General features: G+C 34.5%; 1 protein-coding gene across 2 annotated transcripts; it reads right to left on the reverse strand.

Moving 5' to 3' along the window:
- Positions 1–5,203: 5,203 nt before the first annotated feature.
- On the reverse strand, positions 5,204–13,477 carry LOC144551543 (uncharacterized). 2 transcript variants are annotated; one of them, XM_078299542.1, is made up of 8 exons: positions 13,151–13,477; positions 11,990–12,187; positions 11,460–11,582; positions 10,834–10,871; positions 10,631–10,736; positions 7,337–10,162; positions 6,792–6,838; positions 5,204–5,578 (listed from the first exon to the last, which is right to left on the reverse strand). In XM_078299542.1, the coding sequence occupies exons 1-8, from the start codon at positions 13,229–13,231 to the stop codon at positions 5,422–5,424; spliced, it is 3,576 nt and encodes a 1,191-aa protein (XP_078155668.1). In that variant the 5' UTR covers positions 13,232–13,477; the 3' UTR covers positions 5,204–5,421. The 2 variants fall into 2 exon arrangements, with proteins under 2 accessions (XP_078155668.1, XP_078155669.1); XM_078299543.1 differs by lacking the exon at positions 11,460–11,582 and having other exon boundaries at positions 13,151–13,475.
- Positions 13,478–18,054: the final 4,577 nt, after the last annotated feature.

Consider the following 18,054-nt stretch of genomic DNA (forward strand, 5'->3'; position numbering starts at 1 on the left):
CGCCTTCCGTCCCCTTCCTCTGCGCGGCCCTTCTCTGAAACACAGCCTTAATACCATGCATTCGACTACCAAAATAAGAGCTTGAAAGGTTATTATCAGAACAAGACGTGTCGGCTACTGGGTTGATGGCCAGTGAGAAAGGGGAGATAATTCTCTTGATGCATGAGCAGCAGAGCAAGTTGGCCCCCTAGTTGCCCATCAATATTTACGATAACAGCAAAATTCCAAGTCCCTAGGAGCCAAACTATTGAATTATCTATACAACACATCATTGATTTGATTTGATTTCTTGTTTTTTTTATATTTTTTTCTCATTATTTGATTTGCTTTCTGTTTAATTACCTTGCATAGATCATATATTACTCCGGTGATCGTGTCATGTGTATATATTTAGACTTTCTGAGCCACGATGGATTGATGGATCCCCACGGGCTGTTTGGCAACAAAGAATTAAGTCTCCTCAAGACTTAATTCACTTTTTTTAACTTCCTTAGCCGCTTAATCTTACCGAACACCGGTTCCTTAGCGCAGATTAAGAACATCTCCTTTAACTTTCTTTTGCCAGGACTTTAAGGCACCCATACCCCTTCCTTTAACTTTCTTAATTTTTATCTACGGATTAAGACAACTGAACATCAGTTCCTTAACGCTTCTTAAATTCTTAATTCTTCACTCTTAATCATTTGTTGCCGAACGACCCCACAAGAATTATCTTATGGGAACAACTTAGCTGCCCTTATCTATCAATTGTAAGAACACGTATCCTCTGCATTGATGAGTTAATGTATTTCGGTCATTTAATTTTAAACGAAATCAATCTGGTTGTTTGATTTTAATACAGGAGCCTTTTAACATTAGTGCGAATCTAGTCTGCACAAATTTGAAAGCGGAACGGATGGTCCAAATGCGTTAACTCAAAAGATTCCCTTTTGAGTTAATGCAGAGGATATGAATTCCAATTGTAAGCTATTTCTATTGTCATTTCTCTTCTTTGTTGGACCTCAATTGTATGTGGTACGACGATACTTCCATTTTTGACGGAACTTGAAATGGCTGAAATTTTGGAGTGTGTATCTTCAGGGCAGAAGTAGGATTTTTTATTGAGGGTTTGACAAAATGTTTTACTGATACAATTAACTTATTGTGGACTGCTGTGAATAAACCAATTTATACTGTAACTTATATTACTGATACAACTTGCAGTTGTTTATTTCTGATTCAATGTGGTTCCGCTACGGTGTATCCTTATGTGTTTCAAGGAATATAGTAAGTCTCAATCAAATAATAAGAATTTCAGGCCTATTTAAAATATAGAGGGATTCATTTTAAAACTCGTACAAAATTAGATTCAACGATTCAGATCTAACTAGATTTTAAAAATTTTCTCTAACAACCTCTAACTAATTCCGCACCCTCCCTCCCAAAAGGTCGTAGATTCAATTTTTTTTTTGTAAGTAAAGTTAGAGATCAAGCCATCTAATTATTTAATAACATTGTTTTATAACAAAAGATTTCTTTCCTTTGGATTTCGAACTTATAACCTCTCACATAGAGATCATGTTCATTTGTCACTAGATCAAAAAACTAATTCTTCATAGATTCAAAATTTAAATGGGAGAACATCTTTTGTAAAAAAATATACTGAAATTTGGAAATCAAAGACCTCTTTCAAAAAAAAACTTCTAACGAATTTCCTCTGACTCATATGTACACAGACTAGATCTATAGTGGCTTCAATGTATCCTTTTCTCTATATCTTTCAGTTCTTAATTTTTTACTATCTATTTTATTATTTAGCATATACCTTTCACTTGCATTATTGGGGATTCGGAAACAAAAGGATGAAATTGACTAGTATTGACTAAAATGTGATTTAGTATTTCAGTTTCAGACGACACTCGACAGAACGTACAATAGATGAATCCAAATATAGTTATTTGTGGTAGGGATGGAAATGTACCAGATTATCAAGAAATGCACCAGATTGTATGTAGGTGCACTAGCATGAATAAGACTAGATAGCTAGCTTGATGTCACATGATTTTATCTATATGTTGCCTTGTTAAAATGCGGCGGTTCTAATCAAATCATGATCCATTTTTCTTTATTAAATTTGGTTTGTCATGTTAAGTTCAGTGAATGGTTAGTTCAAATTAAATAGTCATAATAATATATATACGTCACAAATCACAATAATAACAATGATACAAACACTTTAAATTAGGATGATATATAATTTGGTTATATCATAAAAGCTAAAAATTGAGAGGGAGGGTGAAAAAATTGCATCAATAAAATATTATTTGCTTAATCATACATAAATCAAGTAATTTTATTATTCTTTTTATGAACATCTCGTATTAAATTCTTTTATAAAGTACAACAATTTTACAATTTGGTCCATTTATTTTAAATAAATAGACAGGAATAAAATATAAAAAAACGACATGGCAGCCATGACAGCTAGCTTTTAGCAATGATAATTGCTCTTTAGGCGACAGAAGCCCTTTTCTTAATTGAATCTCTTAGTCAAAGTAGACAGTTAATCAGAATTTTAGGCAACCAGCAATTAATGGTGTAAATGTGTAATCATGATCCATGAGCACAATTTTATTAATCTTTTTGTGACCCACTCGAATGGCTCCAACCATAGATTTTTTATCTTAAAACGAAAAAAAGTCACATTTCTGCACTTATGGATAGAAACATTTTTGCACTTATGGAAAGAGTGGAAAAAACGTGTTGTGTTGTATTGTATTATGATTAACATGTCGTGATTTTGATTTTGTACCGTAATCAAGTTATTTTTTTACGTGTTGTGCCGTGTAATGACCAAAATGTGAAAGGGAAGGTCACGGTACGCGAATAGTCACAACACGTGAGTTACACTGTATCCGAACATACCGTTATCAAACGTGACTTGCGTGACTCGCGTGACTATTTGATCATAATTTAGATTAGTTTATTCAAGGTTCATCATTTAATCAATATCTAACGGTTCTAATTACACATGTGACGTGATCACGTACGTGTCATGCTATGCTGTGATTAGATTATGTCGTGCGGTGTTAAATTTTTAAAAGATGATCACAACACGCAAATAGTCACGACACAAAGTGACGACACGCATACCGTATCTTTCCATACTATAATTGTGTTGTTCCGTGAAGAGCTGGCTCCGCCGTATCATTTGTCCCTCTACTAGAAACTGAAACTGTCAGAACTTATTATGTGATATAGGAATTTTCACTACGAATCAAACTAATGTGTGCCAATCTGAACCGGAGAAAAGAATAGAAATTGAGTAGCATTTCACATAACACGACGAATCTTTCTCCATTAAAATATTAACAATGCTGACTTGGTACAACACAGAATTATATATTGTTTTATTTTAACTCTAATATGCTACATTGAGGTAAAATAACACTGTTAATATCTTTACCGTTATTTTCAAGTTAAAAGTACAAACTCACATGTCAATAGGACTATAAATGAGCCGAATTTCAGCGAGTTATTCCCAACTTCTGCTCAGTTCATTTATTAAATAAGCGAGTTAATTCGAGTTGGAATGTCAATAACAAACTGTAAAGCCAATTCGAGTTGGCTCACACTTATTTATAACTCGTTTGACTAGTCAATTTTTTTAGTTATAGTTATATACTAATAAGAGTTTATATAAACAAAAATAATTCAAATGATTTAGTAAGAGTTTATCTAAATATAAACAATTCAAATATAATTAACAAGACAACTAACAAAATAAATAAAAAATCCAAACAACAGCTTAGGAGTTATTTTGACAGCACATGAGGATTTATTGTGACGAATTTTGTGTAACTCGAGTTGTTAATGAGCAAGTTGGAGTATGTTCAAATTCAGCTCATTTATTAAACGAGTCAGCCAACTCGAGTTGGAACTGACTCAAGTTGTAAATAAGTAAGTTAAAACGAACAGTTAGCGAACCAGTTATGAGCGAATTTGAACGATTTTGTACAGTGCTACATGCCATACACATAAGTATATACTTGAAGTGAAAAAAAAAACAGAATATTCAATTTACCTTTTATGCTTATATATAATGCACACACAGGAATGATGTTTTGTTTGTTTGTGAACTGTGAATATTTGCTGTTTGAGAATTTAATATAAGGCCTACGGGCTATGTAAGAACCAAAAAAAGCAAAAAAACAAAAAGAACGTAATATATTATGAAAAGGTACCTATGCTTGTGAATTTATCTGCTAGTTAACTAAACCTTTTAAGGCCTTGTCGCCTAAATACGGCTTGGCATTCTTCAGTAGAGATTCGGAAGAATAATTTTTTTGCAAAACAACTCTCATTTTGGGGGAAATTTTTTATTCATAGAAATTATAAAATTCGGACGAACAAAAATAGAAAGAGTACCTCGTTTGTATTAAATATAGTAAGATCGGACTTATAGAGTCGGACCCATAATTTTTTTTTTGTTTTTTTTTTTTTGCAAATTCTCTGTCAGAGGGTTTTGTGTCACAGGAAATCAATTAGAAAATTTATGAATCTCACTCAATGATCTTGATTCATAAAGGGATTTATTTTATGCGGTACAAAACCCTATGTATTCGTAGAAAATCAATAGTTATATAGGGTTTTGTGCCGCATAAAATCAACCCATTTATGGATCGGAATCATTGAGTCTGATCCATATTTTTTTCTTTTTTCTTTTTCTTTTGATACAAATAAGAAAATGCGAAATCTTATTGGTAGACTACCGATCAACATTAAAAAATGCGAAATCTTATTTTTGTTTGTCGAATTTTCTTATGTTCATCCCTGGTTATATCAAATTTAGAATGCCCTTGACTCAGATAAGTAACCAAATAGTACTCCAAAACTACTGCGAGATCCCATATACTGTTACTACAAATGAGAGATTCGTGCGTGGCCATTTATGATTGCTCAGCTGTAACGGGATTGCTAAATGCTATAGGCAGTCGAACACAGTTGACAATTCTGACCATCTACGACCGGACAAAAAAGAGATTTGGGCCTAAATGAACGCAAAGAAGCCCAAACTATAGTAAGCCTTAACATGTTCAATTCAGCCTTAACATGCTCAAGTATCTTAATTGCTGGTGCTTTTGCTGATTTAATCACTAGCATTCGTCAAGTATTTGCACCCTGCACCTCACTCCAATTTAAAGGTAAAAAGTCATAATTAAAATATTCTAGAGAAGAATGATATTTATCAATTAAGATACTTGAGCAACTTCCAACGTTAAACAGAAGAAGCATTTGTCAGACAAAATACAAGCTCGTATGCCATTATGTTTTCCTACGATTCACCTAACATCTATATACCTCGACACAACCAAAGATAAATTACAGTATATAAATTCAAACGAACTGAGGAAATGCGCCTGAAGCATCTAGAAAACATTGTTAAGAAAACCATCCCTTGGAAGTCGGTTTTGTGGCTTTGAGCTTCAGAACTAGCTCCTCGCGCTCAGCCTCCACCTGGGCATACTGAAGGCTCATGTTAGAGTATCTTTCTTTCATGTCTTTCAGCTCTGCTTCTAATGCTGCTATTTTACCGTCACTGTGGACCAATAGAAATAGAGAAGGAATGTATGAGCAAATTATAAAAGATCAGATCAAGGCCTTTGAACCATTTAAACTTCTAATTTCAATTTTGTTTACATTTTGGAAAGGGTAGGGTTTTTGTCCAAAGGGCTTTGGACAAAGCCTACAAAGCCTTATCCAAAGCAGGGCCTAAACCATCCCATTCATAAAAAAAAATCACATGGATAGTTTAGATTCTCGTGGTCGTCTAACTTTGTATGCACAAATCTCAACACAGATTGGACAGTTTAGGCCCAACTTTGAATAAATTTTGTCCAAAGCCCATTGGACAAAACCCTATTCCTTTTGGGAATGGGATTCTCCACAAACCATAATCAATGTATCTGCATACACCGATAATAACCCAACAATTTTCAAATTTGCATTCCAGTTTCCACCTCATTGTAATAAATATATATAAAACAGACAACAGCTACAATGACAAGGTCACTTGGAAAAATTACTAATGCCCTTAAGCATTTCATATAAATTCACGTAAATACTTTAGATAGGAAGTTTTGACATTTCCACTTATAACTAGACCCATTAGTTGTGTCATTTTGCTGGAGAAGGGGCAAAATAATTGCAATTTATAGAATACAAATTTTCCGTCACAATAAAAAAATGGCCATGCGACCTTTTGTGAATACTATAAAAAATGTGGAGACCTTGAAGCAAATGTGACAATTATCAGTGTGCTATTAAGCAAAAAAGGATACTAATGTCAAGGTTTCACAGAAAAATAATATCTCTGATATAAGCATCTTGACCCTAAATTTGGAAGTTGCCTTTTTGTCATGTTTATTAATGTCTCTAGAGTAATATAAATACTATGCCTCCACAAAAAAAAATATTATAAATACTATGCTGGCCCGTCAAAATTTAGTGACAATTTGTGGAGTGACTACTTAGAAAGGTGCATTTGACTGTAACTAAAATATGCAGCTTCATTAACAAGCCAAATTCTTAAAACTCTTCACCTACTCATGTAGAAAACTTTTTGTTTTCGGAATCTATTAAGGCTTTTGTTAGTCAACAATTTGTTTACGTCTGAAGTTCCAGGTAATCCATTTATTCCCTACTCTTATATTGATTAATAAAGTTAACCAGAGAGCAATTTGTTTTAGTTTTTTCAAAAACTGTAATTACAGCAAATTCTCTAGCACGTATCATAAAATGAAGAAGATTACCTTTCTCTTTGCACATCTCTCCGTTCTTCAGTTGGCTTCTTGTTATCCTACAAAATAAAACAAAGAAATCAAGAAAACCCCAAAATTAAACATTGCAGATGCACAACAAAGACACTGATTAGTAGGTACAGACCGGTATAGAAATCATACCTTTATGACTAAATAAAGTATTTTCCTGTTGGGTTAGTGAGTTCTTAATTATAATGGGATAACTCAGTAAACTTTTAAATAAAATCAGTATACATCCCAGAAAAGCAGGTGCACCTGCAAATGCCAGAATATAATCAATATACCGGCAAAACATTCCCAAGACATGACACAATCTCCTGTCTCCTTCCTTCCCCATAATAGTTGAAAAAATGTTCTATATCCTCACTGTTCATGTATACAAGTAACAAAGGATAAACCAGTATCTTTGCCAACTACATATCTTAGGGATACACAAATCAGATATTTTTGCCCTGAGCTCATCAAATTACTTCTTTAATGTTACCTTTGAACTAGCTAATATAAAAATCTTAATCTATGGAACATAAACCACGTACCTCTTCCTGGGCGCAACCTTGACTCCTCAATAGCTCCTCTTTCTCCTGTTCCAAGCTCTGAATCCTCCTCTGATACTCGTTATTACTTCTCTTCATTCTATTAATCTCATTTCTCAAATCAGCCTCAACCGCCCCGGCTGCATCTTTTAGGGACAAATCACTCTGAAGCCGCACCAATTTCGCCTCTAACACTGTTTTACTCCTCCTTTCATCCTCCCCAGTATTTAACGCATTCTCCATGGACCCCACTCTTTCAGCGAGAGACTCCTTCTCCCTCCTTAGCTCTTCATACTCATCAGAGAATGATTTCAGTTTCTTTTCGAGCTTCTCCTTCTCAAATTTGTTCTCATCAATCAAGCCTTTCAAATGTAAAATCTCTTCTTGGAGTTGGCTTATCTTTTGGACTTGTGATTTCAAGTCCGAAATCTCTTCCAAAATTTGCTTTTTCTCATAATTTGCGGATTTCAGCTTTACCTCTAGTTCATTCAATCTTCTGTTCAAGTCTTCTTCGTTAGATCGAGTGGTCTCCACTAAACTCCTCATGTGCTCAACATCAGCCATTAACATTGCTTCGCTTTGTTTAGATGCATTTAGCAGATCAACTAACCCTTGAACCTTGTTCTTGGACTCCCGCTTAAGGGTTTCCAGTTCTGATTCGTAAGTCTTGATTTGCAAATTGGCAGCAGTTAAGCTTGATTCAAGTTTAGCCTTGTCAGCCCGAAGATTGGATACCTCAGGAAGAGTATCTAGCTGCATTCTTTCTTCCTCATTATCAGTTGACGAGATTCGTGAGGTTAGTGCCTCAATCTCCCTATGCAGGCTTTCAACTTCAACCCCTTTCTCTATTTCGAGCTTATGAAACATTTGGTGGGTTCGATTTATCTTCTCCTCTTGCTCCTTATGCTCCTCAAATAATCTCTCCACCTCAGACAGCATTGTTTGTTCTTTTGATGAAACATCTATTTGCAAGGACAACAATTTCCCCTCCAAATTCTCAGCTCTTCTAGAAAATTCTACACACTTCTTTTGTGACTCCTCAAGTTGTAACTCTAACCGAGTAACAGTCTCATGCAACTGCACCTTCTGCTTTCTCAAGGTTGTATTTAAACTTTGGAGAGAGCTACACTCTTCAATCAAACCCTCAGCCGTGGATTGTACTTTTGCATTTGACCTTCGCAAAGACTCAACCTCCTCTTGTGCTTGTAAAAACTTCTCACTGGCCTCTTGCAACTTATCCCTCTGTTCTAACTTGGCTTGGTCCACTTCAGCTTGCTGCTTCACCAATTTCTGCTTTAATTCTTGAATTAGAGATCTAGAATCTTCTAATTCAGCTCGATTTGATTCTTGCTCATCCTTCAAATACCTTGACTGTGCCTCCAACCCAGATATACGCTCTGATAATTGAACATTCTCTTGTTCTAGCTCAGTTATCTGCAACTCGAGTTCTTTGTTGGCAAGTTCAAGCTCTTTAGACTTCCGTTCAAGCCCTTTGTTGGAAGCTACATGTGAGTCAATATCTCGTTTCACTTCTTCCAAGGATGCCGAATTGTTGCTTCTCTCATCATGCAAGATTTCTATCATCTCCTCTAGCTCACCATTCCTTTTTTCTAGTTCAGTATTTGAATTTGTCAAAATCTCAATTTCCTCTTTCAGACTGTCTGTGGTCTCTGATTTGATTTCCTCTAATTTCTCACTAAAACTAGCATTTCCAAATGCTAGCCTCTCTCTTAGCTCATATAGTTCCTTGTTCTTTTCTATCATCTGCTCTTCACTTTTATGCAACCTTGTCAATAATTTATCATTTTCCTCCCTGAAACCTTGCAACTTGATTTCAAGCTCAGCACATTTGATCTCAAAGCCATTAAGCTGTGATATTTCAGTTGCATCTCGGCGTGGAATTTTAGTAATGTCTCCATTGCCAAGATCATTCATTTTGTACAACAGTTCTAAATTTTCCTCTGTTAACTCAGCACAATCCCTCTCCAGTTCATGTATTTTAGCTTTCAATGCCTCATTCTCTCTCTCCAAATCAGAATTTGATTGGTTTCTGTCAGAATTTGCACCTGGTCCACTTGGTCTATCGACCACTTGAGCTAACTTCTCTTTCAAAGCAGCTATCTCTTTATCCTTCTTAATTATCATATGCTCAACATCATTAATCCTGGAAAACTCCAGTCTCTGTGCTTCAACAGCTTCCTCTAGCTCTTGGATTACAGCAAGAAGCTCCACATTCGCCTCCTGAGTCTTTTTCAGTTGCAATGTCAGATTTGCATTGGATTCCTTCTGGAACTGCAACTCTTCCTCCAACTCTCGATGTGAATTTAAGATCTCCTCATACTTGGGCGATGCCACATCATCATATTTAGCAGTTCCAAAACTTTCTCTAGCGCTAGCATTAGCACGTAACTCCTCTAATGAGGATTTCAACTGCTCAACCTCCACCTTCAGTAAGTCCCTCTCAGCACTTGAGCTAGAGAACTCTATCTGAACCTCGTCCAACTGTTTGGCCTTCTCTGCATAATCCTTTTTCAGGTTCTCCATTTCAACCTTGACCTTGCGGGAATGTCGCTCCCACATTTTGGCCTCATCCCTCAGCTCCTCTATCGTCTCTTCAGCAGCTTCTAGAAGGTCCTTAGTTGAGCCAAGCGACGATGCCAGCTGAGAAATTCCGTTTGATTTGCTGAAAGATCCTGTCGAGTCCTGTCGGCCCATGTGAGAACCAAAATAGCTAGAGTTGGTGTTTTGAGGGGAGAAGGTGGTTCGGTCGGTTGATATATCTCCAGAATTGGAGCTACAGTGTGACTCAGATGCCGATAAACTAGCTTCCTGAAAAATTGAAAATGGACAAGCAAAAGTGTGAGGTAGTCATCCAAAAATCAGTATTGGCCTGGTACAAATTGAACATACCAGATGGCATTAGTGCTATGCGATGGCATTAGTGCTATGCGATGGCATTGTACGGGTGTTAATAATTTAAAGGAACATATTTTTGATGTGTGCGTAAGCTAAGATTAAATACAACTGCCAACATGTACTAAAGAAATCATGTATTTCTTTAGCGCATGAATGGACAGTGATATGGCACGCATTGTATCCAGAATTATTTGCTTCGCTCCTTTTATCATCTTTGTTTTACTCCAAGCTAAACTACAATTATTAATTACTATAACTAACTTTTAAATACCAGAACTCAGTTTTAAAAAAAAAAAAAATACCTTTGGCAGAAATCAATTGGATAAAAAATTATTATGACCTGCTTTCTTAAGTTGAAACTTTTAAATTAAAATTCCATACCCGATTACCAAGTTCATCGGGAGTAGCAGATCCATCTGATTTGCTATCATTGCCAGCACTTAGCTCTTCATGGTAAGATGAACCATCCTTTGCAGATTTTGCACCCCTGCACAATACAAAAGGCTGTATGTTAAAAGTTTGAATCTTAAATATGGTACAAAGTTAGAATGAAATAGGAAAGGACGGACAACATAATAAAATACCTGAGCTTAGACTTTGTAGAAAGGCACTGAACGTTGAACTGCACAAGCACACAAGCTAAGTTAACACAGATAGGTTGGGGAAATAAGATATAATAATTGATATTAAAGTAAATTATTTGACATGTTGAATACACCAATCTCAAAATTAATGATTTCAATCACAAAGGACAGGTGTACAGCTGAAAATTTTTGGAAGCAATTAAAAACAGTCACATAGATTTTAAATGGAAAATTTAAACTCTTATTGGATACCATCGTGAACATCAAATCTTAGAGAATCACGGAAAATCATTAGTCGAATTGTTTGATACCTGTTTGATTTTCTACATAAATGCCTGACCAAGCTATTGTAAAAGTTCTATGCTGGACATAATAAAAAGACAAGGTTTCTTGTGACTCAATCTAGAACTAATTACAGGAACAAAATCTACTTTTAAGACATAATAGAAGCTTAGAAGTTCTATTTGGAAGCTTTCAAGCACCAGTTCAAAAGCAATTGCTTCAACTGCTGATTTACATAGTACTAGACATTCAGAACGATATATATATTAAGACAGTATAATATTTAACAAAGGCATTGAGATATGAAACATAAGATCCATTTATGTACATCTTCTCGAACTTACTTGTAGGGTTGTGGTGAAGTTACATTTTTTTAATTGAGAAGAAAAAACACTAGAATCACCGGAGCTCAGATAATCAGCTAAATTTAATGTGATCTCCCCGAGAATAGTTGTTCTAGTTGATCCCTGTAGAATATTGATAATTAGACATCAAAACAACTACAACATAAAAATTGAACTGATACTCTCTCAAAGTATATTACAAGGTACCAAATAATTGGCTGAATTCTCAAGTTCAATCTATTTCTAGTGCCTGATTCCCCTATTTAACTGTTGTAAGTTGGCAAATTTCAGGAGCATTGATGCCATATTCGTTAATGCAATCAAAAAATTTAGGAGAAGGTGATGATAAAGTTTGGTTGGGGATAAGTGACTTCAGCTCTGTGCATAATATATTTATATCTCAAAACCTTGTTAGGCTTGTGCCAATTCAAAATTAGGATTTGTAATGAGAAGGTAGGAAGTTGGCTGTCTTCTAAACAACAACAACAACAACAAAAATAAAAATAACAATAAAGGTCAAGATCATTTACCATTAACACAACAAATCTGTACTGGCACTCTTCAATCTCCTTAGTTGTTACATCTTGGTAAAATGATATAAATTCAGACATGGAGTCGGGCCAATGACAAGTTCCATTTCGTACTACTGCCCTACTCGTCTTTGCAATAGACTTCCCACTATCCACACAAACGGCTGAAATAAATATCTTATCCCATCCTTTTGGAATCTGAAAATGAAAAAGAATATTAGGATGCCTAGATCTATTATTTTTGTTTACAGTATGTTTTTTAAAAGTCTTAGAGCTGCCTTTAAACACAGGAATCTGCAATCTCGCACGTGTGAGAAATCTTCCCAACCACACAACCTAATATAGTCAGGTTTTCTTCCAACAATATAAGCATGGAACAATTTCTCATGGTGTAACAACCAAATTATATGTAGTCTATGAGCATGGAGATGGGCCCTTAATTACGAATCAACTTGTGATGATGTAGGTTTAGATTAGAAAACATCAGTCAAGTAATGAGAATCACAAAAATTAACTAGTTGTTCCAAGATTACAGTGGAAACACGAAAAATGCAGATCACTTGTACAATTGACACATCAATGTATATTACTTTCTAGTTCAATTTCAGTCTGACTATTAGTTTAATAAATCACACTCCAGAAACTAATATCTTCTTTAACCGGCACAATGAGAACTTAAATCAACAGCTACATAGCCAATTAATCAGATAAAAATTCACACAACCATAGATGTTGATATCTGGAGTAGGAATGTCCAAACCAAAACATCTATTTAGAATACATGCACAGCTTCTGAAATTGAACTCCAAAATCAAAAGAGAACAGATAGATGGTATTATCAACTTGCTCCGAAACCCATCTTTCTCCTGCTTCGCAAGAAAATACAAAATCCATCTTTTATCGGATCCTTTTTTCAACAAAAGATTTTATCAGGTCCGTTGACCAATGTATTGGAAATCATTCCTCCCCAACTCAGCTAAAAAAAATTTAAAGAAGCTCATCTAAACCTCGATCCATTAAATTGTGAATCACGATAAATGCGGCTCACCACAGTAAGATAAACAGATTAAGGTAACAAATAATAAAATTGAATTGAAAAGCCGTCCAAACTAGTAGTAAAAAAAAAAAAAAAAAAAAAAGAGGGAAGAAGGACTACATCACCTGAGCAGCACGAAAATTGGAGAACTTGAACTCGATCCTTTCTACCACCCTATCTGACTTGTGCCTGTGTAGCTTAAACATCTCTGCTTCTTCCTCAACTCCTAAAAGCAATCTAAAACCCTCCCCAAGTCCCCATTACAGCTCAAACATCGCGAAAAAGATCAATCGAAGAGAGGCCGTTTTGCCCGACAGGAGCGACGAGCAAAGAAAGGGAAGTGGAAGGAGGCGACTTGTCGCTGGCTTATTTCGTTTTTCTCCTTTTCTCGAATAAATCTGATATAATTCTGGTGTTTATAGGGATTTTTTGGCGTTATACTTTTGTCTATTTTTTTTTTTTTTTTTTTGGCAAAAAGTCGGAAAGTTGTGAAAAGAACGGCTTTGAAGAAAAAACGTTGGGCAACTTTTTCCTAACCAAGATTCCCTGTGGATTTTAAAAAATTACAAATTGTGTGGCGGTCACTGGAGTAGGGTGAAATGAATTTAATAGTAAAATTGCACACTCGATGATATTCTAATTCCGCCACAGAGATATGGAAATAATTGTTAATGCAAGTAATGACAATTTTTGGCAACGCCCGGACCATTTCGTATGTGAGATTCTGTTGCCAGCTTCGGAAAAATTCCCAAATATCCATCACTTTCCAATATTTACGAAAGAGAAAAATTACCCGGCACTTATGACGTCATATGTTATCTTAGTCTTTGGATCAGAAGTTGAATTTTATATTAAATTGTTCATGTGGTATCTTTTACAGCAAGGCAGTAATTATAAATAAGTAGATGCCTATTTGATCAATATACTAATACAATTTCATAATTTGCATTGCACGCTTTTCTACGACCTAAAAGTGCATTGGTTAAAGATAAATCTTCAAAGCATACTTAATTATTTCAGAATCTCCATCATTTACCTTTTCAATGAACTCATTGCTATGTGTTAACAAAGATTGAAAAAAGTGAAAATACATGTAGCACCAACTTTACAGATAGAACTGCAGACATGATTTAAAGCATAGATACGGTTTTAATTTAAAAACTGGATAAGAGTAATTTATTTGTATTAAGATTTTTGATGCCCGTTTAGATGAATCCGTATCTTTCCACGGACAAGTATCATCTCCAATATTGTAAAAAAAAAATTTCAATTTATGATTTAAGATTAACTTCCAGCCACTTTCAGATTCAGGCTAGCGCAGGGGACATTATTATTAGGCTTTGAGATCCGTGCCAAGTTAAAAAGAACAATCTAGATCCAATAATTCTTACAGTACCGGGAAGGATCTGAATTCATCCTTCCAGATACTACTCAATCAAATTACAAATAGAAAACCAGATCAAAATCAATCTGATACTTGTAGAAACTATAAGAGATTTGTTTTGAGATTCGTACCAAGTTAAAAGAAATAATATAGATAGTCCGTTTGTAATTTGCTTGAGTCAAGTACATGGGGTGATCCGAATTAATAGAGCTGCCGACTTTATTATTATTTATTTGATTTTTCATTGAAAAATAATAATTATCTCCCAAAAAGATGATAATGATTGATGATTGATGATCAACACTTTTTAACAACAAGATATATGATCTTTAACTGCAACCTTATTGTTAAAAAAATTCGTTTGTTCATCATAATGACCGAATGCATGATTACGATAGTATATTTTGAAGAAACAATCAAAAATTGCGTAGCAAACTCTCAAGCTCTAATTTTTTTTCTTTGGGAGAATTTCACGTATACCCCTCAAAAACATCAAAATTACGTATTTCCCCCTCTAAACCTCAAATACTCACAAATTTACCAATTTTATTGTTTTTTTATATTAAAACTCAATCTAGATTTATAAAATATCCATTTTACCATTTATTAAAAACATATACAACCCATGAGACTCAAATTTTAATATGAACGGTTCATCTACTGTCCAAACTGCTTTTAGATCTGTGCGCGCAAGATAGACACAAATCTTGATGCGAACACACGCATATTTAAGTGACATGCATAGATCTTAATGTGATGCTTGTGGATCGGAATTGCTTTAAGATCCGTGCGTGTTAGATAAGCATGAATATTGAAACGATGCACACAGATCTTAATGCGATGCGCGCGGATCGAATGGTAGAGGAACCCTTCAGATTTAAATTTGAGTCTGATAGACTTTTGTATACTTTTAATAAAGGGTATAATGGGTATTTTAAAATTTTAGAATGAGTTTTAATAAAAACTAAAAAGACAATAAAATGGGTAAATTTGTGAGTTTTTGAAGTTTAGAGGACGAAATATGTAATTTCAAAATTTGCAGGGAAAAATATGTAATTTTGATGTTTTTGAGGGGTATACGTGAAATTCCTCCCTTTTTTTTCGATGTTCGCCGGTGGCTTGGCTTCATTTGTGTACGTTATCGATCAAACTGCTTTCATTTCTTTTTTTTTCTTTCTTTTTTTCCTTGGTTTATTTCAAGGTTCTAAATAGCACGCTATAGCGTTTCCGGACCATAAAAGCTATGAGAATATCAGCGCTATAGCGGCGCTATTTGGGCATATCGCTGTTTTTTTAACCGGTCCACTATGACGCGATAAATGCTATTTAAACCTTTGATTTATTCTGTTATTTAGGGACCCATTATATGATTATGGACGTCGGGTATCATTTTTTTTCTTCTCACAACAGAGCCACAGAAAATCCGAATAAATTCGCAGAACCCAAAGCGCTGCGCGACACACAAGGACAACGCCTGGTAAAACTGGAGATGTAATTTAAGAAAAGATGGAAAACTGGACGGAGTAATAGCCGTTCGATCTCATCATCGAGAGACTCGGAGTTTGTCCCCCAACTTCGAGGATGCATCCTGTGTTGTGTTCTGTGTATCTCGCCATTCAAGGCAGAACATGGATTAAATAAAAAGCTCCACCGTTTGTCATACGTAAAAAAGTCGTAGAATTTAGAAATAACATAAAAATATTATACTATATTACGTGGATGACAAAGTTTCTCTCTATTCTTTTTTTCTCTATTATACCTCCACTATTTAAATTCCGAATAACAAAAATTCTAACGTTTATATTATTAATATAAAATTGTTCAATGTGATTTATATTATTTTATCTATATATACATAAAAATATATTTTTTGTAAAGTTAACATTCAAAATTTATCGATGTAAATTGATGTATTATTTCAAGTTCTTGATGCTAATCAAATAAAATTAGAAACCACGATCTTTTACGTGTGTATAGAGAAAATAATGTATATTATATCTAACGGTTTTATTTTAATATTTAAGTTTAAAAAAAAATGGAAACATGTTGGAAGTACAAAATAATGGTGGCATTTGATTCATTTGTTGGAGAATCATGAAGGCCAAATATTTATGTCTTATCTAAGAATCAAACACTTACATTTCGGAAAATGAGAAAGAGTTTCCCACCTTAATCTAAGGACTGTTCTATATCAAAGCCGACTCACAAAACATAATCATAAGTGCATAATAGAATACCTGATTCCATAATATTGGCCATGGAATCCTCAAGTGTGAAGAGTCGTCTCCGTGAGCACGGGACAACTCTTCAACGGCAAGAAGTCTTTCTCGCATTTATGTTGCATGGTCGTAGACTAAGTCTTTCAAGACAGCAAGATGTGACCCTTAATAAATTCTCTTCAAAATTTATAATGGATTTTTATTCTCAGTTTTTTTTTTTATGGTGGAAGAAAGGGGAAGGCACTCAGATTCTGTTTAAAATCATCGTTGTTCAAGAATATGAGTTGTGTTGTTACACATATTACATCTTGTGCTTTGTTGATCCATCCTTATATAGGGGTACACTATTAGACAAGGTTCTAAATAGCGCGCTATAGTGGCGCTATAGTTTTCGGACCATAGAAGCTATGTTGCTATTCCGCACTGTAGCGGCGCTATATAGACATAGCACTGTTTTTTAAGCCGTTCCGATATGACACGATAAACACTATTTAAACCTTTGCTATTAGATCATACGTGGGTTGCACATATTCTTAATTTGAATAGACTGTTTTTCGAATTTACAAATATCATAATGAATTAATCAATAATTTGATCTTTAGTTAAATTGTTCTACACATTTAATTACGAACCACACCTTATTAAATACATAGATTATCTAATATCTTAATTTCATATTAGATCACTTAATTATAGTAATTATATATGAGTATGACAGTATATAATTTCATATTATATCACTTAATCACTTAATTATCTGAATTGCACACACCGCTCCAAAACTTACACTAAAATCCAACAGCTCATGAGGTTCGGTTCCTTTAAGAATTTCTAAAGGAACCAAACCCTATGATTGATTCCTGCAGGTGCTAAATTTTATTTGCATTGCTATAAAACTTTTTTTTTAAGAACTTGTTAGGTTATTTTTCAATGTTTTTAGTATATAAACCCACTCCTTCCTCTTCTACTCCAACCTCCATTTTTCTGTCTAACTTCAGTTTTGAAACATCAATTAAATTTAGCTATACTAGCCACAAATATACATGCAAGCAACACACCAAGTAATATCACAAATTAAAATAAGTCTCTAATTTAATTTCATAATTATGAATAATTCAAACAAAATTTAACTTGTACATTTTCAATACTCCTTAATTAGAGTTATCCTCCCAAAATTATACTTGATGCAACGAAAAAAAAAATATTGTCAAGAAAATAAGTATGATAATTTATCCGCAGTTGAAATTACCATTGAATAGGTTTGTAACTCTGATTGTGATTTGAGTAGGAGGCTGAGCAGAAAAGAGGGAGGAGGAGCTGCAGCAAAATAAAAATAAATTAAAGCGGAAAGAAAACACATCTCCAATCGAATTCGCATCCTCTGCGATATCTCATATTTTGCATGACTTTTTGGAAAATCTCAACC

This window comes from Carex rostrata, chromosome 3, assembly GCF_964058835.1.
Source record: "Carex rostrata chromosome 3, lpCarRost1.2, whole genome shotgun sequence".
Classification (NCBI taxonomy): Eukaryota; Viridiplantae; Streptophyta; class Magnoliopsida; order Poales; family Cyperaceae; genus Carex; species Carex rostrata.

Bases quoted from the DNA above. Each gene is read 5' to 3' on its own strand.
- LOC144551543 (XM_078299542.1), bottom strand. From the start codon at position 13,231: ATGTTTAAGCTACACAGGCACAAGTCAGATAGGGTGGTAGAAAGGATC. The intron at 10,737-10,833 runs GTATTTTATTAT...TGTATTGTGCAG, and splicing joins TCTACAAAGTCTAAGCTCAG to GGGTGCAAAATCTGCAAAGG. The intron at 10,163-10,630 runs GTATGGAATTTT...TCAATTTTTCAG, and splicing joins CCGATGAACTTGGTAATCGG to GAAGCTAGTTTATCGGCATC.